The 23,554-nt window shown below is 44.4% G+C and overlaps 1 protein-coding gene across 2 annotated transcripts in view; it reads right to left on the reverse strand.

Annotated features, from left to right (window-relative positions):
- The window catches only part of ETFBKMT (electron transfer flavoprotein subunit beta lysine methyltransferase), a 909,031-nt gene that overhangs the window by 652,677 nt on the left and 232,800 nt on the right, over nucleotides 1-23,554 (reverse strand). The window contains exon 1 of one of the 2 annotated variants that reach the window (XM_044088130.1): nucleotides 16,635-16,728. The exons of the other annotated variant lie outside the window; for it this stretch is intronic. Within the exon in view, the coding sequence (XP_043944065.1) occupies nucleotides 16,635-16,690 (56 nt within the window). The 5' untranslated portion in view covers nucleotides 16,691-16,728. Of the gene's footprint in view, nucleotides 1-16,634; nucleotides 16,729-23,554 lie in introns of those variants that run through there. 2 annotated transcript variants of the gene reach the window in all.

Below are 23,554 nucleotides of genomic sequence, written 5' to 3' on the forward strand. Positions count from 1 at the left end.
AACAATTTCTAAAAAAACGTTCGGACAAAGTCTAAGATCGATGGAAGGTGTGCACTGAAAGGATCTAACCCTTTTGACAAGAACCAGATAGATAATTTTTTCCACACCCTTTGATATATTTCTTGGTGGACTGTTTCTAAGAAGCAGAAATAATGTGGACAACTGAAGACGACAGCTTGGGATCTCTGGCTATGGTTAGAATGAAGAAACCATGTGTTCAACTTCAGGGCTTTTAGATCTGGTAGAGGCAATCTAGATGGGTGACTGAGAAGACATGGATTAAAATCCAACATCCATGGAGGGTGAATCAAATGAGGCCAACAGAATGTGAACCAAACCTGCCATGGCGAAAACAGAGCAATAAGTATCACTGTGGTCTTGCACCTTATGGCATTCTGAATGATTTTTTTTAACAGTGGTATCAGGAGAAAGGCGTAGAGAAGACCTGGAGGCCTGCTGTGAACTACAGCATCCTTCGGTGACTGTCCCTGAGGATGGATCAAGGCAAAGTAACTGTTGCACTTGCTGTTTAAGTATGAGGCAAAAGAATCACAGCAAGGCTGACTATAGAGGCTGTAGAATTGTGCTGCCACTGTCTAATTGAGGGACCACTAATGGGACAGGAGAATTGACCTTCTCAATGTGTCCCCTAGTAAATTTGACATCCTAGAGATGTGCACTGCTATAAGAAAATGATGGGAAGACATCATTCACTGCCACACACTTATGGTCTCCTGGCAAAGTGTATATGGTCGGGTTCTCCCTTGTTTATTGTTGTACCAAACTACTGCAATGTTGTTTGAATGGAAATCACACCCTTGGGGAGAGAGTCTTGGAATGTCCACAGTGCTAGGAGGACTGTTCTCATCTGCAAGATGTTCATGTGAATATTGACCTCCAAGGGTGACCAAGCACCTTGAGCTGTCTTCCTCTCAAAATGCCCCCCACCACACCCCAGAATGGAAGCATCTGTGGTTACTGCAGCCTGGGGAATTTATGGCCAAAAGGTTCTCTCTTTCATTACTGATGGAGACATTATCCACCATTTGACATAATCTCTGCAAACTTGCATAAGGTGATTCTTGGTGTGGAGGGGTGAAGACTTTGCAACAATTGAACTGAAAGGGTCCACTGTAGTACTCTCATGCGGTATCTTGCCAGATGAACTAACGTAATCATAGAGGCCATCAAGCCTAGCAGATGAAGGATTTAACCTGCTTGAGGAAAGGGTCACTGAGTGCCCTGTAAGGCTACTAGCTGTAGGGATAGTACCCTGGTGTCTGGAAGTTTGGTAATTTGAAGGACCATTTTGAGGTGACCTCTGCTAAACTCTATGTGCTGAGTGGGTGACAGCTGACTTTTGAACTGACTGATAGTAATCCCCAGTTGCTGTACAAGGTGGAGCAATAGGTCACGGTGTTGAACAAACAGATCCCTGGAAGTAGAGGTAAAAAGCCAATCGTCTACATAAAGGAGCACCTGGATCCCATGCAGTCAGAGATGAGCTGCTACTACTCCCATAACCTTTGTTAACACACACAGGGCTGTAGTGAGGCTGAATGGCAGTGCTCTGAACTGAAAATAACTAGTTCCCAAACTGAACTGGAGAAATCTCCTGGATCACCCCTCTATTTTTATGTGGTAGTAGGCATCCAGGAGATTTACAGAGCATATCTGATTGTTCTTCCTCAGAAGAGGCAACATAGACTGTACAGTGACCATCTGGAGTTTTGTTTGTTAGACAAACTGATTGAGATGGCTGAAGTCCAAAATCAGCCTGAGGTCCTCTGTTTTTTCTGGAACTCAAAAGAATCTGGAATAGACTCTGGATTCTAACTGGTCTCTGGGGATCTGTTGGGTGACTCTTTTTTCCTAGAAACTTGAGAAACTCTGTTGTTGCAGATTCCATCTGACTGTGTGGAACATCATGAATCTTTCTTTTCTTCTTTGGAGGATCAGAAGAGGGGAATAGTGATTATCGAATAGCCTCTGGTGATTAACACCCAGGAATCCACTGTAATATTCTGCCAAGCTTGTGGGTGTAAGGATAAGCAGCCCCCAAATGTATCCAGAGTGTGACAGTCAGCTATATCTTCAGTAGGGTGGCTAGGGTATCTCGGTAAAGGGACCACGAAAACCATGGTTATGCAGTCCATCTCTGCCCATAGGGTAACATCCATTTGAGTTGCCACTCCCTCTGCCATGGAGGGGCTGTCTCCAGAAGCATCCTGGAGATAATCCTGTAACTTTCTGAACCACATCTTCTTACCACCTCTTTGGTTCCTACAAAAGGTCCTTTGAAGATCTAGAGCAGCTGATCCCAATGACAGACAGGGTTTTACCATCTTATTTACTCCTAGTAAGCATTGCTTTAACTTTCAGTCTGAAAAATGTGAAACCATCGAATAGGGCATTACTGAAAGACATCTTAAAGCCTTCCACAAAATCACACAGGCGCATCCAAGCATGCTGACGAGTGGTTATGCTGGTGTCTGCTGCTTTTGCTGTGCTGGAAAGTAGATTTATGGACACATTAGACACAGAATGCAGGGTAGACTATTGGAGTCCACTGTTTTTTGAACAACCTCTGGTAAGTTACCCATGACTTGGTAACCTCTTTGGACATGCCCCTCTAAAAATGTGTCATATGGGCAAGATAGTTCAGTACTCTAAGTGCAAAAGTCTGTTTCCTGCACCTGTCCAATACCTTTGACACCCCATTAGGAAGGGTGGGCAGAAGAACTTTCCTCAGACAGTTCCTTTTTTCATGCCTGCCATTACTATCATGGCATCTATTGGTGGACCCTTGCTCCAGTGTTTCCTGTCTTTCAGGACTAACAAAATCCTATCTGATTTTTTAGGGATAGGTTCCACTACATCAGGGTATTTCCATGCCTACTAAGCCACAAGATCTACAGGGGCATCAGCAGTTGGTACCACCCAGGACTCAGATAAGCCAGTACCAAAGACTTCAAGGAACACAGATTCATCTGGTGAAGGAGTTTCAGTGGACAACCCCCTTGTTGCTTCATTAATTCTAGGATGTCACCAAGGGTGATGCTTTCTAGAGGGGCTCCTGGGGAACATTCACCTTTATCCAGATCTGTGTCTTCTGTGAAGAGTCTAGGTGTTTCTGTTTGCAAGTATGTTTTCTAGAACCTTGTCTCACAGGAATCTCAGAAGAAAGATCTGAATCAGATTGAGAATTCTAATGTAAAGTATCCTCTAGGCCTGAAGTGACTGAATGTCCCCAATGACTTGAATGAGTGGAGCAAGTCACAGGATCCAACAGAAGTTGGGATGGATGCAAGTTCAAAGTTAACACGTGACTTCCTGGCCTAGACAAAAGCAGTTCAAACACTTTGAAAGCTAAGGTCGTGATCGGAGCTGAGGGAATGTTCCCAATCCAAAGATGAAGGAACAATCCCAGCCCCAATCAGCTTCAGCTCTATTTTGACCTTGGACCCAAGCTATAGACAGCTAAAGCCCAGAGAGGTAGTTATGGCTCCAAAACTTCAATGTCAACTCCACCACCAGGGCCATGGTACTGGCACTTCAGCTCCGAGACTCACCCTGATCTAAAACAATCAGAGTTGAAAAAGTAAGGGATGCTGATGAAGTCAAAGTTCCATGAACTGTCAGCTCTGACTGAGGTGCACCTGTCGGGTTTGCACCCATGAGGACCAGATCCAAAAGATGGACTGTTAACAGAGAAATCAATGGAGAGGCAGTTGGGCCAGTACCTAGAGTGCCCAAAGGGGATGGTGCCAGGAGAACCTCTAGTTGGACTTTTGTTCTTAGGAATCTCCACATCATTCAATGTCCATCTCAATAAGGCTTCTTCCTCAAAGACAATGTTAGAAAATAAGCTCTGGATTACTGTCTTTCTTGCAGAACTGGGGAGTATAGTCTTGAGCTCATCTGCTCCAGTGAGAATCTTGGATGAGTGAGGTGATGAGGTGAGGGAGATTGGATCCAAGTAGCTGGTGGATCCTACTTTCTCGGAGTCTTAGGTGACAGACCCAAATAATATGCTGGATCTGCAGACCTTTTTCTAGTCTTCTCTACTCTCTTATCCTTGGATCTTTCTCATTCTTTAGATTTTTCTCTCTCTCCTTTTCCTTCTTCTTGTCCATTTTTTTGATCAGGGGAAGCTGAAGCTGGTCTAGAAGGATTAGATGTTGAAGGGTGAGAAGATGACTATGTCTGATGGGAAGTATACTTTTAAAATGAATCCCTCTTTATGGCCCTGAATGGCCCCAGTTCCAAAAGAGGCACAAATATCATTTTTTGCATAATGGTGGGCCGTGCCCAAACAATAAATACATAAAAAGTGCAGGTCTTAAGGTAGAATTTTGTGTCCACAAGCCATGCACTTTTTAAAGTCTTGGGTTTTGTTGGACAGCAATGTAAAACAACAATAACAACAACACTTGTACAAAGAATTCAACTTTCTTCTAAGACTACTATGAATAAGTACTGTAAAGAATTTACAAGTATTTTGCTCTAACTTCTAGAAAATTATATTTATCTAACTACCTAATCCAGAACAAATTACACACAGAACATTTTGTAAACCTTGCAAGTATCATCTCTTACCGCAAAGCTACTCTAATACTACAAAGCTACATGCACTAAATTGAAAAAGAGTACGGGAGGAGAAACTTATATTATTAGAAATCGAATAAACTATCACTTATTATGAGAAAACTTGGAGCCTTCAAGAATATGTCTGAAGATCAGGCAGCAAACAAGATCTGAGGTACAGTGGAGAGAAGGGAATTATGGGTAGGGGAGAAATCAGAAAGTACAGTTTTGTACCTACCATAAATGTAGATGTTCGAAGATCCACATTGCTGCAGTCCTTACACTTGGGTAGTCCGCTGTCCTCGGTCGGCCCGAATATCAAAGTATTGACGCCGGTCAAGGCGCTTAAGACTGACATCAGGATGTCAGGGTACAAATGCGCATGACCGACATCATATCCTCAGTCTTTTCTTGCCCCAGATGTCAGAAGACCCTAAAAAGAAAGGTCAAAACCAAAAGACAGCCAAAAACAACCAACCACCCTAGTACTAACCCTATGTACAATATATACAATATTCACAATATGTACAACCCAAACCACACAACCGCCTCTAACTACAGAGGGAAGGAGGGAGGGTGGACTGCAGCAATGTGGATCTTGAACATCTACATTTATGGTAGGTACAAAACTGTACTATGTTCTTCATCTCACATTGCTGCAGTCCTTACACTTGGGTAGAATCCCAAAGCAGAGGAAAGGGAGGATGGCAAAACTATAAAGCAGTAGGAGCTGCCAAAATGCCCTGTAAAATTGCAGTGGCAAAACCAGCCCTAGATTTAGAGTAAAGTGGAAGGTGGTAATGCTTAGAGAAAGTATGCACTGAACTCCAAGTAGCTGCCTCTAAAATATCTTTAGTTGCCACCCCTTAAAAAGCTGTAGAAGTGGCAGTAGCCCTAGTGGAATGGGGCCTAATCCCAGCTGGAATCTCCTTACCATGATGGGAGTAACAGAAAGCAATACAAAACCCAATCCACTTAGAAATAGTTTGTTTTGACACAGGCTTGCCCTGAGAACCCAAAGCAAATGAAACAAATAACTGCTGAGACTGCCTGAACCCTTTAGTTCTGCTCAAATAATATCGCAACTGCCTGTGTATATCCAAAGTGTGCAAAATCTTTTCCCCTTTATTTTGGGGGTTTGCATAAAAAGTAGGTAAATGAATAGTTTGGTTTAAAGCCACACTAGAAACCACTTTTGGCATAAAGGAAGGATTAGTACAAAGACACCCTATCTTTATGGAAAATTAAGAAAGGCTCAACTGCCATAAGGGCCTGTAACTCAGACACCCTTCTCGCAGAGGTAATGGCCAACAAAAAAGCAGTCCTCCATGATAAATATTTCAACTCAGCAGTAGCTGCAGGCTCAAAAGGTTGTAGAGTGAGTTTCTCCAACACAAAATTGAGATCCCAAGCAGGAGTAGGAGCTCTACGTGGGGGTCTTATATTCTTTGCCCCTCTAAGGAATTGCTTAAACAAAGGATGAGAAAACAATGGTGGGTCACAGTCATAGTGAGCAGAAATTGCTGCAGCATGAACCTTAATAGAAGAGAAGGACAAACCTTTGTCCAGTAACTCAGCAAGATACTGAAGAGCCACACTTAAATTAGGCTTAGAAACATCAAATTCCTTTGCTGCACTCCAAAATAAAAATCTCTTCCATTTATCTACACTTTCCTTGTACTAGGCCTTCTGGCCTCCAAAATAACATTCAAAACCTGCTGTGGAAGCTGAGACCCTCCAGGGTTTAAAACAGAATATGCCAGGCTGTTAGGTGAAGAGAATGAAGTTTTACATTGAGTAGATGACTGTTCTCCTGAGACAGCAGGTGTGGAATCGAAGGCAAAGGCCATGGAGGCTCCCGTACCAGACTTCTCAGTAACGGGTACCAGTGTTGTTGAGGCCAATCTGGAGCTATTAAAATCATCTTTGGCTTGTCCTGTCTGACCTTCAGGAGTACCTTTGGGAGGAGAGGCAGAGGCGGAAAGGCATACACATGAAGATTGCTCCAATTGAATGAGAGAGCATCCACTTTCCAAGCTGTGGGATGAAACCTTTTTGTGCAAAACTTTGGCAACTGGTAGTTTAGTGGAGAAGCGAACAGATCTATGTCTGGAGTTCCCCATAACACTGTCAATTTCTGAAATACATGAGGATCCAATTTCCACTCGTGGGGATCCATAATTTGTCTGCTCAACACATCTGCTAAGGAGTTCTGTGCTCCCGGCAGAAACCTTGCCTGAAGATTTAGCTGTAAACTGAGAGCCGTCTCCCACAAAATCATTGCTTGTCTGCATAGAGGATAAGAATGTGTTCCCCCTTGCTTGTTGATGTACCACATGACAGTTGTGTTGTCTGTTAGAACCAACACCTGCCCAGGAAGGACTAAATTCTTGAAAGCTATCAATGCAAATTGGACTGCTAACATCTCCTTCAAGTTGATATGTAAATGTTGAAGTCTGGCAGGCCACGTGTCTTGTACCCACTTTCCATTTAGATGAGCTCCCCAAGCTTTGTCTGAGGCATCTGTCGTTAGAATCTGACTCGCCTCTGGCCGGGTCACAGAGAGTCCCTTGTTTAGGTGACATTCCTGAGCCCACCACAAAAATTCCTTTTGAATGCAAGGTATTATCTGAATGACAGTGTCCATATCTTGGCAGTGCTGTGTCCATACATTTTTGAGATACCATTGCAGCTTCCTCATATGCAGTTTGGCATTGGGAAGCACCAGAATACAAGATGCCATGAACCCCAAGGCTTGAAGGACTGTCCTTGCAGTCAGCCTGGACTGATGAGACAATTGATGGAAGTAAAGAGAAAGATTCTTTTGTTTGTCCGGGGTCAAAAAGGCAATCTGGGATGCTGTATTCAGTCTCACACCCAGAAAGCACATGTCCTGAGAGGGTACTAGACTGGACTTTATTTCGTTCACAGAATACCTCAGACATCTTAGCACTGCTATCACATATTGTAAATGATGAAGAAGTTCGTCCTTTCCTTGGGCCAGAATCAGGCAATCGTCCAAATAAGGATAGATCTGTATTCCTCTTAGCCTGAAGAAAGCTATCACTGGAGCCAGAACCTTCGTGAACACTCTGGGCAGTAGATAAGCCAAAGGGCAATCCACAGAACAGATAATGAGAAGTCCCAGCGCAGATACTTCCTGCAACTTAGCCTGATAGGAACATGAAGGTAAGCCTCCTTGAGATCCAGAGTCACCATCCAGTGATCTTTGCCCAGCAGAGGTAAAAGCTGTTGTAACGTCAACATTTTGAACTTGGGAATGTCCAGATAAGTGTTGAGGATAGATAAATCCAGAATTGGTCTCCACGTGTTCCCCTTCTTTGGTACTAGGAACAGGCGAGAATAAAATCCTAGGCCCACTTCTGGCAGAGGGACCCGTTGTATGGCCCCTAATTGGAGCAGCAGAGAAATTTGTTTGTGAGCCTCTAGTCTTTGCTGAGGAGGAACGTCCGGCATGCCTTTGAAAGGAGGCAAGGTATGGAAATAAAACCTGTAACCTTGGTGTATGATATCTAATACCCATCTGTCTTGGGTAATCAAACTCCAATTTTCCTTGAAGAGTGCCAACCTTCCTCCCAAAGGTGCTGCCATGCAAGAAGGATCTGGCAGCTGAAAAGGTAGGTCATTGGGCCTGTTTACGAAAGGACTGGCCCCTGCCCTCACCCGAAGAATGTGCAGGAGAACTCCCTGTTCTAGGTCTGAAGGAGCTCTGAGCTCTGCCCCTACCACGCCTAGATCTACCCCTAGACTGTGAATCATAAGAAGGGTACGTCCACCCCTTAGCAGGCCAATTCCTACTAAACTTCGGAGGCTGAACTTGCAAAAAATCTTTAACAGTCTGCATAGACTTAGCCTTGTCCTCCATTTTCTTCAAGACTGACTCCACAGGTGAACCAAACAACACATCAGACTGTAAAGGAGCATCCAAAATCCTTGTCTTAACATGTTCAGATAAATTCTGATCCCTCAGCCAGGCGTGCCTGCGAAGAACTGACCCAGTGGCAGCCACCCTAGATGAGGCCTGTACAGCATCAAAACCACATTGTAAAGAATGCTTACCCACCTGTTCAGAAACATGTACTAAATCTTGTAATTCTTTACACTCAATGCCTTCCGCCAGAGTATCTACCTTAGACTTCAATTGAGAAAGAAGATAGTTTTGATATTTCAACATGTGAAACTGGCAATTCAAAGCCCTCATAGCTAAGGTGGAAGAAGTATAGACTTTCTTTCCCCATCTATCCAAAGCTCTGGCCTCTTTATCTGGAGGAACCGGATTTTTTACAACAGAGGCCTTGACACCCTTATGTCCCTGACTAACAGTTTCTGGGTCCGCCCTAGGACTCTTATAAAGATATTTATGAGCCTCAGGCACCCTGTAATACCTATCCGGTTTAACAGGAGCAGGAGGCAAAGAATCAGGATTAAGTGAAGCCTCTGCAAACACATCTTCCACAACATCCAGAACAGGAGGTATAGCCAAAGGCCTATGCTGGGGTAAAAGCAAAAATTCCTAAGCCTTTTCCTGGAATCAGAGAAGTCCTGACCTTCCCACTTAAAATGTTCCCTCATGGAATGAAGAGTCTCTGAAAAGAAAAATCCTCTGGAGGAGAAGCAGAAGGAGTTGAATCATCTGCATCAGAATCAGAATAAGGAGAGTACTCCTGCAAGTCTTCAGCAAGACTCTGAAACATCTGAAGCCTGCTCAAAACTCCCCAACTCTGGTTCCACCCTAGGCCTCTTATCTGGAGGGGGCAAAGAACCTCTAATCAAAGTAATTAAATCTTCTGCCATTTTAAGCATGTGCTTCTTGGGCACAGATCCTGTAGAACTAGGAGTGACACCAACAGAAGCTAAACCTGGCCTGCCTCTGGGAGAAGCCCTGGAAACAGAAGGAGAGGGCCTAACCACCTTAGGAAGGGAGGGGAGTACAGTAACCTGAGAAGCCCCTTCAGCCTGACCTGCCTCCTGAGAGGCCACATCCTGCAATAACAAAGTCTCCCCTGGGACTCCAGAGAAGCCTCCGCGGAACCACCGGTTCCACTGACGCCTAAAGAACCGGCGTCCGCACGGACGACTCTTCTTGCCTGGGTTTAGCTGCTTTGTCTTTGCGCTTAGAAGAAGCGGCGCCGGAGCATCCGGCGGCATCTTATAATTGCACCGCTTCCCAAAGACCAACCTGGCACAATCTAACCTTCGCAATAGTGCGCTTATTGAACCTAGCGACACCCAACAACGCCGTGCTCAGGCCCCAAACAAGGAATACACAAAGTATGATAATCTCTATGCGGTATCTGTTTCCCACAAGAAATACAGTTATTCACTTTTTCTGACATCCGGTAAACCACTGAGGCAAGAAAACTAAAATGTTCCCAACGGGTACTTAGCCAACTTTGACTCGGTCTGAAACTCCAAAAATTTCAGAACGCCGAACGGCACTTGCAACGCTGCTTCTGCATCGGACCATGCGGCAAAAAAGACTGAGGATATGACGTCGGTCATGCGCATTTGTACCCTGACGTCCTGATGTCAGTCTTAAGCGCCTTGACCGACGTCAGCCTAATACTTTGATATTCGGGCCAACCGAGGACAGCGGACTACCCAAGTGTAAGGACTGCAGCAATGTGAGATGAAGAACATCCTCATATCCACAGGTTTAGAAAAAGTTCCCAAGGTCAGATCCAGTTGGATCCAACAAATCAAAGGTTGAGTCAGATGAAAATAGACATTGGATTCTTTAGTTTCTTATTTGTTTAATTTGTTATTAAGTGCAATAATCCAAATTACCCTTTCCATGTATAATTCAGGATGTGTGACAACAGCAAATACGAAAGGTGAAACTAAAAATCATGGCTACAGAATACGACTGTAGAACTAACAACCATAGCATAACTAATTATAAAGCTGATAACTGGACTATAAGCAACATTAAATACTATGCTTACAGTCATAACTATTACTTGACACTATAAAGCAGCAGAAATGAAAACCCAGGCAATTAAACATAAAAGCTATATTACAGATATGACACAACTAATAAGCTTTCACTACCATATACATCATTTTGTGTAGTGACACGTCACTCTGTTGGTCAAAACACATCTTCCCATATTAGACTGTCTCGATTATTTATAAGAAATTTGTGTCTATCACAATGAGGTAAAGCCTCAGACTAAATCTGTATAGCTGATACAAGATTCCATTATCTTCTCTGTTTAATTACTATATTGTTTAGTATCTTTTCCTATTCATATCTGAAATGATTAACCCTTTAGGTTGGGAGTGCACACATTTGATATTATACTTCTTCGAAACAAAGCTATATATTACCAAACAGATAACCGCTGAGCAAAACAATGAAGGGTACCAGTGATACTTCCAACTGTGATCACAACACATACCGTCATTCTAATGAAGGAATGAAATCCAAGCACTTAAACCAGGTGAGTTATGACATTCTACATTTTTAAGTATATGTCATTAAACTTTTCTTTGGTGTGTATGGTCCATGTATACATCTGAAGTGTCCAGAATTATGCAGAATGTCCAGAATTTGGCCTCATTATTTTTTGATCTGTTCTCATACCTCTAAAAAGAAATCTGAACAAAGCCAAAAATAATGATGGGACAAAACCCCCAAAATAGGGATCATTTTTATTAAATATTGCTTTAGAAACTTAGACTGTCTCTAGGATAAAATGTTTTGTGTAGTCATGATTTTTCTGAAGGATCTGAAGTCTGAAATTCAAATGACTGTCATTTTGTAGTGATTTCAGTCCTCAATGATTTGCCAGAAAATCACAGTTTTTCAAGGAACAGATCAAAATATGAGACAAAAATCTGGACGTTTTGAGAAAACCTGGATAGTCGAGAGGTATGTTTGTTCCACACAATTCAATCTCTAAGAGCAAGAAATCTGGAGAAAGCCATAAATAATGTTAGGGAGGGACACAAAGACCCAAAATAGGGACGGTTTTTAAATATTGCTTATATACATTTCAAAAGTTGACAGAATAACAGGTTTTGCATTTGCATGAATTTTCTGAAGGGTATAAAGTCTGAAACTCTAATGTCTCATTATTTTCTGAGTTCGGTCCTCAATAATTTGCAAATGATTTGTTAGAAAATCAAAATTTTATGAGTAACAGATCAAAAATAGGACGCAAAAATCTGGACATTCTGTGAAAATCTGGACAGTTGAGAGGTATGGTTTGTTCCTCATAACATTTTTGGTTTTATGGCAAATCGTTGTGTATTATAGTCATTAAATAATGGCAGACATTTGAGTTTCAGACTTCAAGTCCTTCAGAAAAATGCATCTGATGCAAAACCTGTTACTCTAGAAACTTTCTAAGTATTTTACAAAGAATATTTAAAATTTGTAGTCCACCATTATTTTAGCTTTGTCCAGCATTCTTCAGCAAAGAAGTAGAGGTATGGGTACATGTGATTCTTTACAAGTTTATATAAGGTTCTTACATCTACTTAGCACTGAAGGAGGCATTTAATTCACCAAAATTGATCTGCTTGCTTCTTCTGTTGCCCCATTTGTTATTTTTATGTGTAGGAGTAAAAGCCCACTAGATTGTTATTTGCAACATTGCTAAAATGTACTTGTGTGTACATAGTATTGGAAGCTGTAAACCCTAAGTACTCGGATGAAGATTATCAAAGAAATTGTTTATAGCAAAATGCTAGACATTCTTATGACGTTTGTTTGTCTGTGCACTTGCTCAAAGGGGATTCTCTGTGCCTGATTGCTATAATACAATCTGTTACTTTATTGCAGGAGAAGTGAGTCAGTTTCGAAGTGCTACCTGAACTGTGTTTGTGTTAAAAGGGTGCAAGGTGTATGCACATAGTGACTATTTTATGGGTGAAAGCAGGGCATCTCTTGTTATACACATTAGTTTTACTTACGTATTCCACAGACCATTGTATTAACAGGAGCTAAACCAGACAAGTAACTTAATGCTATATCTCTAATTCATTCCTTCAAGAGCTAGAATAAGTTAACACACAATTTGTTACCCATTTCTCTGCCTCATGCCTTTCTTCTGGCTGGCCACTGTAATATTGACTTTCTTTTAGCCAATGAGGCAAAACCTGATAAAGCGGTGGCCATCACACACTGATAAAGGGATTTCAGACACGCAATGTGTGCAACATGGGGATGTCACTAGTTTCCTTAGGTGATTCAGACCCTCAGGAAGGCCTACCTCTTTGTTAGCAGATGGCCCCTATTAAATCTCCAGTCTGCACTGGAGATACATTAACTGGAGACATGTCCCTAAAACAAGACACCCCCCCCCCCACCGTGAAAGGGGTGCAGGTGACACCTCCACATTTCTTTCACTCCTTGGCTGACTTCTCCAATGTCTAAATTGCAAATCAAGTTCAATCAGGCTGGGACACAGAACTTCTTCTCCCTAAGTCACAGAGCTAATAAATTAATTTGGGTACTGCAGTTTGAGCTGACTCATTCCATACCTTTTAGTTGTATTATTTTGTGAAAAATATTTATCTCCTGTATTTCTATCATCATTTATTCACTTTAGCCCCTCTTAATTCATACAGCTGATGTGTGACGTCTCTCAATTCCACACTTCATTGCACTCACTATATTAATAACTACAGGGTTTATTGACTTTGTTCTATTTTTGAAAATTTCTCATATGTTCATAGGTTCATAGGTAAGTACTAGGTTATCGGCCCTAGGGCCCATACAAGCCTAGTCAAACAAGGTACCCTGGCTTTTGCCACATAAGAAAACATATTCCCTATAACCCTGTCGAGCAGAGCCACAACAGTGATCCCCAGGGTGAATTTCCTATTTCCCATCCAGACATCAAGATTTCTCTTAAAGTGGGCTAATGATGAGCTCTGCTTGACATGAATGGGCAGGCTATTCCAGAGCAAGGGAAGTCTTTGGGACAGGAATCTATCCCTCCAGCATGTTCTGTTTATTGTGGTGACAAGGTTTAGGTCCCTGTAGCGTGTGGATCGGAGGGATTGGGATTTCTTTAAGTGTAGCATGTCCAACAGGTCTGGGTTTGACATTGATTTGTACGTTAGGCAGAGGTCACCTCGGAGTAGGTGATATGCGATGGAGTAGAGTTGGAGTTTTTTGAGATGGTCGGAGTATGGCATCTGTTTGAGGCTGGTAATCCTCTTAGTGAGGTATTTCTGTGGCCTTTCCAGCTGTTGCAGATTTCTTGCAAGGTACATGCCAAACAGGGTGTTGTACTCTATGATGGGTCTAATAAGGGATGAGTAGAGAGGAACGATGACCTCTCTTTTTCTGGTGGAGAACCCCTTTGTGATGAGGTGTGCCACACAAAAGGAATTCCTGACTACTGTGGCGACATGATTATCAAATGTGGGACTACTATCCACTTGTGTCCCAAGGTCTCTTTTCACATTTTTGGTGTTTAGCAGGCTATCGCCTATGTGATATTTCATGGCTATGGGATTTTTCCCAAAGGGGATGACAACGCACTTCTTGGCATTGAGTTTTAGGCCATAACTTTGACACCAAGCATCAGTCTCAGTGAGGCCTCTTTGTAGAATGTCTACGTCCTTAGGTGAATCGATTATGGCTCCTAGGTTGCAGTTGTATGTGAATTTCATTAGCCAGAGACCAGCTGTATTAGCCTGAACTTCAGAGAAGTAGATACCGAACAGGAGAGGACCCAGGACCGAACCCTGTGGTACTCCACTTGTCAGTGGTCTGAAGTGAGATTTGGAATCGGCTACTTTCACTGTGTAGGTTCTGTCAGTGAGCCAGTTGGCCACCCATCTTGTGACATAGGGATTTATGCCAAGTCTAGTGAGTTTATCTATAATACCAGAGTGGGGGATGGTGTCGAAAGCTTTGGCGAGGTCAAGATAGGCTGTGTGCACTACCTTACCCTCGTCTGCGGCTCTAGTGACTGCTTCGAAGAAGTCAATCAAGTTTAGGAGGCATGATCTACCTTTTACAAACCCATACTGAGTGGGGTCCAGAGTTTGGAGGTTACTTATGTCTTTGTTTATAAGCTCTAAGATGATAGGTTCCATGGCCTTGCAGACCAGGCTCGTCAGGCTAATGGGGCGGTAGTTCCCAGGGTCTGTGGTGGCACTCCCCCTTGTGGTGTGGGATAACCCTCACTGTGCCACATTCATTAGGCACAAAGCTTGAAATGAGGCTATGGTTAAACATGGTACTTAGGTGGATTGCCAGTTTGTTCTGTAGTTCATTCAGAAGGCAGCCTGGGATATTGTCTCGATCCCATGGAGCCTGTGTTTTTGGCTTTGGAGAATGCGGTCTTTACCTGTGCGGCTGTGATTTCAGGGGCCTTGCAATCATCCGGAAGGGGGGTGGGCCCCTTGGGGGTGGGGGGGTGAAGTTAGCACTGAACCTGTCTGCCAGGATGTTGGCAATATCAGTTGGTTTGGTAAATGTAGTGCCATTGTCCTGTAGTTCAGAGCAGATCTGAGTGTTGCCATTGAGATTCTTGACATAGCTGTAGAAGGCTTTGTGGTTGTCTTTAGAATCCATGGCGATTTTATTTTCGAAACTAGCTTTGGCAGATTTTATCAGGGATCTCAACTTCTTGCTGAGGCTGACCAGGGAGTTCCTGCAATCATGGGATTTTATTCTTTTCTGCAACAGTTTCTTCCTTCTGTTGTAGAGCTTGTTTATGGCAGGAGACCACCAAATAGGCTTCCTTTTTCTGGAGGATAGTGTCTTGGTCCTGTTGGGGATGGCACGGTCCATGCACTCGTGTAGGTGCTTATACAGTGCAATTGTATATGAATCAGCAGTTGTGCTACTATTTTCCATCTGTGTGGGTGTAATGAAGTTTGCTATTTCTGACTTAAGAAGCATGAAATTGGCTTTGCAGAAGTTTTTTTTACAGTGGTTTCCTTAATGGGGGGGGGGGTATGGATGTCTAGGTTGATTAGCTTGTAGTCAGACCTGACCAGCGAGGAGTTGACCTCTGGCGTGGAGCATCTACCATATTGGTAATTGAAATCTCCCAAAATTAGGGTATTGGCTTGCCCAAGTGTTAATTGTACTTGGATAATTTCAGAGGCATTATGTTGAGCAACTAGCCTGGAGGTGTGGAGATCCTTCATGAATATGGACACGCCTCCTCCTTTAGTATTTCGGTCCAGGTTAGGTGACCGAAAGGTGTGGTAAGAATTGTAGCCTGGTAATGCCGGGGTGCTCTTTGGAGCCTTAAACCAGGTCTCTGTCACTGCACAGATGTCGGTGTTCTCCATCTTAAGTATGCCCCACATTATTTTAAAGGCTAATGTATATTGCACTGAAGTCTTCCCAATCTTGACCATATGATAAGTCCATTCTAATTTACATTTTATCATGGGTTTGTGTAAGGCATGACACTGTTATGTTCCACCACAATTAATCAGCTATATTCTCTGTTCGGATACTTGAAAATATTGAGAAAACCATAATCCAAATATCTCACACTTTTTGCTCTTATGATTCTTCCATATGTCATCAATAGTATAAGACTGTGTTCACTCCCACACTGTCTTTCGGCTTTTTCCGGTTAGGTGTCGGCACAGCGGAACTCCAGTCCTTTAATGATTGGCAGTGAATTTTTACTGTGTTGAGTTGCCAGCCTGGCACCCAACCTTCAAGGAAGGCACACCCACTCACACATGCACCTACCTGCATGTCTTTTAAAGTGAATTCAACCGCGGGGAGGACATGCAGACTCCGCACAGAGGGCACTCCAGCCGAGAATCATACCAGAGAGCCTCTTGCTGTGAGGCGACAACAATAACCGCTGCACCACCATGACTTAACTCACTCCCACCACTAGTAATACATTTATATTTCATTTTAAATCTGACAATTCTACTTGCTGTTCATTTATGGCACACAATTAACTTCAAATCTGCACATAGTAATCCAGGGGATATACATTAAATTAATATAGATGCACAGTATAAAATGACATAAAGAATTGCTAGATTATCATTTATTAATATTCTCTACTATTTGCTCTTACATTGTGGAGATATCTGTACAAATCCTGAACCAGGAGCTACCAGATGTATGTTGCATATTCAGCTCAACCACTGTTTTGCCTTCCTAGGACTGAAGGTACTTCATCTGGAAACTAGTAGCCTGTAACAAGCCAAAGCAGATTTACTCCATAGTTGATGCTCACCTCTCAAGATAACCTTTTTGTATATCAGAATCACAGGTTAAAAAACAAATATCTAATATATCTAATACTGACTTAACTCCAGCTGACTACATGATTTTAAGGCAAACCACTGGCATAAATGTGCCATCAGAGTAGCTACCTTCATCAAGGACAACATTAACTACTCTTGAACTCTTCTCACCTTCCAACAATTGGCTTTTTGGCTAAGACCATGAAATGCATGCATGTGTGTCTGTGTGCAACAAATGGGTTCTGACGTTCAGGTCGAAGACATTTCTCCACAAGCTACAACACCAAATCAGAAGGCCACAGAAAATCTTGGCTCTAATGATTCTTCCATAAGTATTACACCCAAAAATCAAAATTACTACAGCAATACATGCCAAACAGAAAGTTGGCACATCGTAATGCTCTCTAAAGACAGCTACCTGGCTGTAAGTTTACAGGAGAGACTGTGACATCTGGCTAATATCCCACCAGCCTGCCAACAATAATGTGACATCCCCCACTCAAAATTGGCATTAGTAATTAAGAAGCCTCAAGCCTCACCACTGACACCAGTGTGGGAACATCACGGAAAACACAGAGTGCACAGGAGTAAAATTCCACAACTTGCCAGCTCCGTCTCACACACCTCAGACTCTCTTTGGTATCCAGCTGTTTAATCCCCAGTTCATACTGACGCTGCTTCTCCTCAGCCTCCAAATGTTGAGTCTCCAGGTGCAGTCTCTCATTGTCCTTGGCTTCTAAATGTCTCAGCCACTCTGCTGATTCCATAGCTTCATAGGTTGGTACTAGGCTATCGGCCCTAGGGCCTATGCAAGCCTAGCCATAACAATTCCCTGGCTATTTCTTCCCACACTATTTACTTCCCTGGACCCCTGTCTAGCAGGGTGACTGACATGATCCCCTGGGTGAATTTCCTTTCTCCCATCCAATCATCAAGGTTGCTTTTGAAGAGGGCCAAAGAGGCACTCTCCTTGACATGTATGGGCAGTCTATTCCAGAGTCTGGGGAGTCTCTGTGTTGGGAACCTATCCCTCCAGCATGTTTTGTTTATTGTGATGACAAGGTTTAGATCCCTGGAGCGTGTGGCTCTGAGGGATTGGGATTTCTTTAAGTGTAGCATGGACAACAGCTCTGGGTTTGACATGGCCTTGTATGTTAAGCAGAGATCGCCTCTGAGTGGACGATATGCAACAGAGTATAGCTGGAGTTTTTAAGGTGGTCAGCATACGGCATCTGCTTTAGGCCTGTGATTCTTTTAGTTAGGTATTTCTGTGGCCTTTCCAGTTGTTGTAGTTGTCATGAGAGGTACATACCAAATGGGGCGTTGTACTCTATAATGGGTCTAATGAGGGATGAGTACAGTGGGACAATGACCTCCTTTTTTATGGATGAAAAGCCCTTAGTGATGAGGTGTGCCACATAGAAGGATTTCCTGACTGTTGTCGCGATGTGGTTATCGAAGGTGAGACCACTGTCCACCTTTGTCCCTAAGTCTCTTATCACACTTTTGGTGTTTAGTGTATTGCCACCTATGTGGTAATTCACGGGTACATGTTTTTTTCCCAAAGGGGATAATGAGAAGTTATGTACCTACCATAACGTTCCATGTTAGTTGTCTTCTCTCACCTTCTTTCTTGCTGGATGGGATCGGAGCCGATCCTCGGCTCCGACTCGGCCACTTACTAAAGCTCGAGAGCTAATTTTACTGGCTCGAGGCAACCCTATATCCCATGATGCTAGGCGATAATTACCCAGATCTCGTTTGGTAGCTAAAGAAAAATTATGCAATATAGCTGGAGAGGAGGAGGTAAAGGGGATAATCCCGCCAAAGAAACCAATCTAATCTAGTGACACTAGGACAAGCTATTTGGCTGGAAATGCTAAATCAGGACTCTTCAAGGAAGAGGAACAATCTTCTCGGTCTGTCCAGGCTAGGGGGATGGTGGGCGGGACACAAGAAAGAAGACGCGAGAAGACAACTAACATGGAACGTTATGGTAGGTACATAACTTCTCAATGTTAAGTTGTCAATCTCGCCTTCATTCTTGCTGGATGGGACCGCGCCCCTAGCACCTTCATCCTGGGTGGCTCAATGGAACAGACTCTTGAGAACGGTGGAACCAAAATTTGCCCTGTTTCTGGAGGCCAAGTCCAATTTGTAATGCGAAACAAAGGTAGGAGGAGAGGCCCATGTGGCTGCTGCACAAATAATGTCTATTGGTAGTCTAGCCTGAAAAGCTGTAGATGTAGCTAGTGCTCAAGTTGAATGGGCTTTTGGCCTAGAAGTCCACTCTCTACCTCTGAGTTGATAAATACATGTAATCACAGAAGACAGCCACCTAGATAGGGTTACCTTAGATACCGGAAGGCCTTTCCTGTTCTCTGCATACGATAAAAACAGTTGATCAGATTTCCTGATTTGTTTGGTTCTGTCCAAATAATATCGGAGCTGGCGATGAACATCCAGATAATGTAGTTTTTGCTCCGCTCTATTAGTATAATTTGGGGAAAAAACTGGGAGATCAATAAATTGATTTAAGTTTGTCTGCGACACCACCTTGGGTAAGAAAGACGGATTAGTCCTTAGAGAAACTCTGTCTTTGTGGAAGATTAAGTAGGGAGGACGAATGCAGAGGGCATGAAGCTCAGATACTCTCCTAGCAGAAGTAATGGCGACTAGGAAGAGTGTCTTCCAGGAAAGAAATTTCAATGAACAGGAGACCTCAGGTTCAAAGGGGGGAAGAATCAAGGATGTTAAGACTAACTTTAGATCCCACTGTGGTGGAGGGTCTTTGATCGGAGGCTTAAGTAAAAATACACCTCTAAGGAATGCCTTGCAAAGCTTATGGGACATGATGTTGCGGTCCGACAAGCCTATATGAAAATTTGAAATGGCTGCCAATTGAACTTTTACTGTGGAGGAAGAAGATCCTGAGTGAAAAATTTCAGCTAGAAAGTCCAAGACCGAATGAATCGGAGCAGTAAAGGGATCTATATTTCTAGCTTTTGCCCAGAAGGAGAAACGTTGCCATTTACTAGTGTAAATCCTTCTGGTGGAAGATTTAAGGGAAGCTACTATGATATCCCGGACGGGATTAGAAATCATAGGAAGCCTGGCTAGGGACGGAAGTGGAGCAACCAAGCAGTGAGGCTGAGAGAAGGTATGGATTTGTGCAGCTGCCCCGACCGGTGGGTCAGAAGATCTGGAACAGGATCCAGATGCCAAGGCTGTACCAAAAGATAACGATGCAGGAACGGAAACCATATCTGTCGAGGCCAATAAGGGGCAATGAGAATCATCTTGGCTCCCAAGGTGGTAGCTTTATGAATTACTTGAGGTATTAGAGGAAAAGGTGGAAAAGCATAGAGAAGTCCCTGGGGCCAATCTTGGACTAGAGCGTCTCTGGGGGGATGGCCTGGAAGGGGGAAGAGGGTGAAGAAGTCAGGGCATTTGCTGTTTTGAGGCGTAGCAAAAAGATCGCAGCAAGGAAGGCCCCACTTCTGAAAAATCTCTTCCGTCACAGATTGTTTGAGAGACCACTCGTGAGGCATGAGAATAGCTCTGCTCAACCTGTCCGCTATGATGTTGGACTTCCCGGGGATATGCATTGCTATCAGAAACCGCTGAGAAGAGATTGCCCACTGCCAAAGTCTGAGTGCCTCTCAACACAGGGGATAGGACTTAGTTCCGCCCTGCTTGTTGATATACCACACTACGGACATACTGTCCGTTTGGATTGCAATAGTCCCCAGGGGAAGAGAGTTGTGGAGGGCTTGCAACATTAAAAGCACTGCTCTCATCTCCAGGACATTTATATGCAGGTGGCATTCGAAAGGTTGCCAAGTGCCATGGACCATCCTGCCCTGAAAATGCCCCCACCCCCACCCGATCAGGGAGGCGTCCGATGTAACCGTGGCGACCGGGGAGGGAGGAACAAAGGGTGTGCCTTGATGGACTTGAGGGGACAATATCCACCAGGACAGATGCCTTTTGCAAGCTGGAGTTATCATGATCTTGTGATGCATAGGGAGTCGTTGAAAAGACCATTGGGCGAAAAGCATCCACTGTAGGAGACGCATGTAAAAGCGGGCAAGGGGAAGAAGTGTTATAGCGGCCGCCATAAGACCCAATACTTTCAGGACATACCTGGCCTGAATTTTGTCGCTCTGAAGAAGAACATGGATGTAGTTTTGAATATCTAAGACCCTTTGATCTGTTAACTTTGCTGAAAGTTGTACGGTGTCCAAATTGGCGCCTATAAAGGAAATAGAGTGACAAGGCGACAAGGCAGATTTTTCGAAATTTATAGAGATTCCTAGCCCTCTGCAAATGTGAATGGTGTAATCTCTGGCTTGGAGAAGTTGATGCCTGGTGGTGGAAGTGAGGAGCCAGTCGTCTAGATATGGAAACACCTGGAATCCTTGATGTCTCAGGTGAGCCGTAACCGCTGCCATACATTTGGTGAACACTCTGGGGACTATAGTGAGACCAAAGGGCAGGGCTCTGAATTGGTAGTGACTGGCCCCCAGCCAAAAGCGGAGAAACCTTCTGGAGCGCCTGTGAATTCTGATGTGATAGTACGCATCCTGAAGGTCCACGGAGCATATCCAATTGTCCTTGCCCAGAAAGGGTAGAATGGACTGTAGCGTGACCATCCGGAATCTTGTTCTCTTTACAAACTTGTTTAGTTTGCAGAGATCTAATATTGGTCTCCAGTCCCCTGTCTTTTTTGGTACCAAAAAGAATCTTGAGTAGATTCCGGATCCTAGTTGATCTGCTGGGACTGGCTGGATGGCTCTTTTTGCTAGCAGTTTTGATATCTCTGGTACTGCTAGTTCCCTTAGACTGGGTGGAACGTCTGGAAGGGTTCCCTTTTGCTGAAATGGGGTTTGGAGAAAGGGAATTTTGTAACCCTCGGATATGATCGACTGTACCCATTTGTCTTGAGTAAGGGAAAGCCAGGCTTTTGGGTACAGCGACAATCTTCCCCCGACTGCCTCCGAAGGTGGACAGTCGGGCAACATCTCAGAGACGCTGGAAGGGTTTGTCAAAGAGGGGCACCCTGCTACCCTGAATCTGCGGACCCCCTCTGCCCCTAGGGTGGCGTCTGTTGTCGTTACCCCCTCTGCCTCTGGGGGTAAATTGACCTCTCACGTCAGGCGTGACTCCTTGAGACTTACGGAACCACATTTTTCCACCCTTCTGACCCTTAGGGTATGGTCTAGAAGGGGTGGAGAAACGGACTCCTACGGCAGAAAGAGTCTTGCCATCTTGTTCACATCTGGTAAAGGTGTCTTTCACTTCAGGTCCGAACAAGGTCGAACCATCAAAAGGGGAATTTGTGAAGGACGCCTTGAAGGGGTCTGCAAAATTACAAAGCCGCATCCAGGCGTGACGCCTCAAAGCCACTCCTGTGCCTGCTGCCCTGCTCGCTCCATCGGCTAAATATGAAATGAGCCTCATGGAGGAGTTAACAATCGAGTTTAGGGTTCCTAGCTGTGAGTTAATTTTATCCTGGGACCCAGCAGCTGACGGATCTTGTAAAACTTCACCCAACTCTTTGAGAACATCTCTCTGAAGGCGGTTGAAGTATCACAAGTAATTCAGCGATCTCATGGCAAAGGTCGGTGAAGAAAACATCCGCTTACCGTACCTATACAAAGTCCTAGAATCCTTGTTAGGAGGATGGATAGGTACTGAAGGATTGGCTAGTTCCTTCTTGGTGGCTGCAGCCACCACCATGGCATCAACCGGGACACCTTTTGTCAAGAATTGTCTATCAACTGGGGCCATAATGAATTCAGAAGGCCTCTGAGGGGTGGGTTCCACTGAATCCGGGGCCGTCCACGCCTTCCGAGCCACTACTTCCATAAGGGGGTCGAAAGGGGGAGACACCCAGGAGGTGGAGGGTCGAGAACCAAACGCCTCCAGGTAAACCGACTCATCCTCGGAAGGATTAAGGGAAGGCCAGTTCCCCCTCTGTTTAAGGATTTCAAGGATGTCTGAGAAAGAGACATCCTCAGAGGGGGACCTTGGGGATCCCTCCGACTCATCCAAGTCAGTATCGGATGTAATAGACTCGGGGGAGTCCAGATGTTTCCTCTTACATGTCCTCTTACATGTCCTCTTATGCAGAGGCTCACCTGACGGGTCAGGAGAAGCCTCGGAAGAGGAAGATATTCCCAGTGGGGAAACCTGAGGCATGGGATCTCTGGGCCCGGGAGCAAGAGAGTGGGAAGAGACGTCAGCAGGCACTGTAGTGGGAGGAGCTGACGGAACTGACCATTGACTTTGCCCTGGGGCTAGTACACTCCTCATCACCTTGAAGGCTCCACCATCAGAGAGGCCAGAGGGCTCCCGCTCCGAAGAGGTAGGAACCCCAGGCCGCACCAACAGGGACGGCTCCGAGGCCGATGTCGGGGCCAAGCTCACCAGCGCCGACGCTCCGAGAGGGAGAACGGGGTCGGACAATGGTCCGATGCCACTTGCCCCCTCGGAGCGGTGAGAGAGACCAGACGCCTGGATCCCTCCAATGAAGGCATCAAGGAGGAGATTGGAGCAGAGGACGACGGAGCCGAAGGGGGAGGTATCGGCTCCGACGCCACAACAGTCACGGCTCTGAGGAGCTCCGGCTCCGAACTCTGGGGGAGAGTCGAAGGAGGAATAATAGGTGGATTTGTAATAGCTACCGTCTGATGAGAAGGGCTATGGAGCATTTGAGACTTTAATAGCCTACTCACCACTCTCT

Source organism: Protopterus annectens, chromosome 11.part0, assembly GCF_019279795.1.
Source record: "Protopterus annectens isolate FY-2018-M chromosome 11.part0, PAN1.0, whole genome shotgun sequence".
In the NCBI taxonomy this organism is placed as follows: Eukaryota; Metazoa; Chordata; order Ceratodontiformes; family Protopteridae; genus Protopterus; species Protopterus annectens.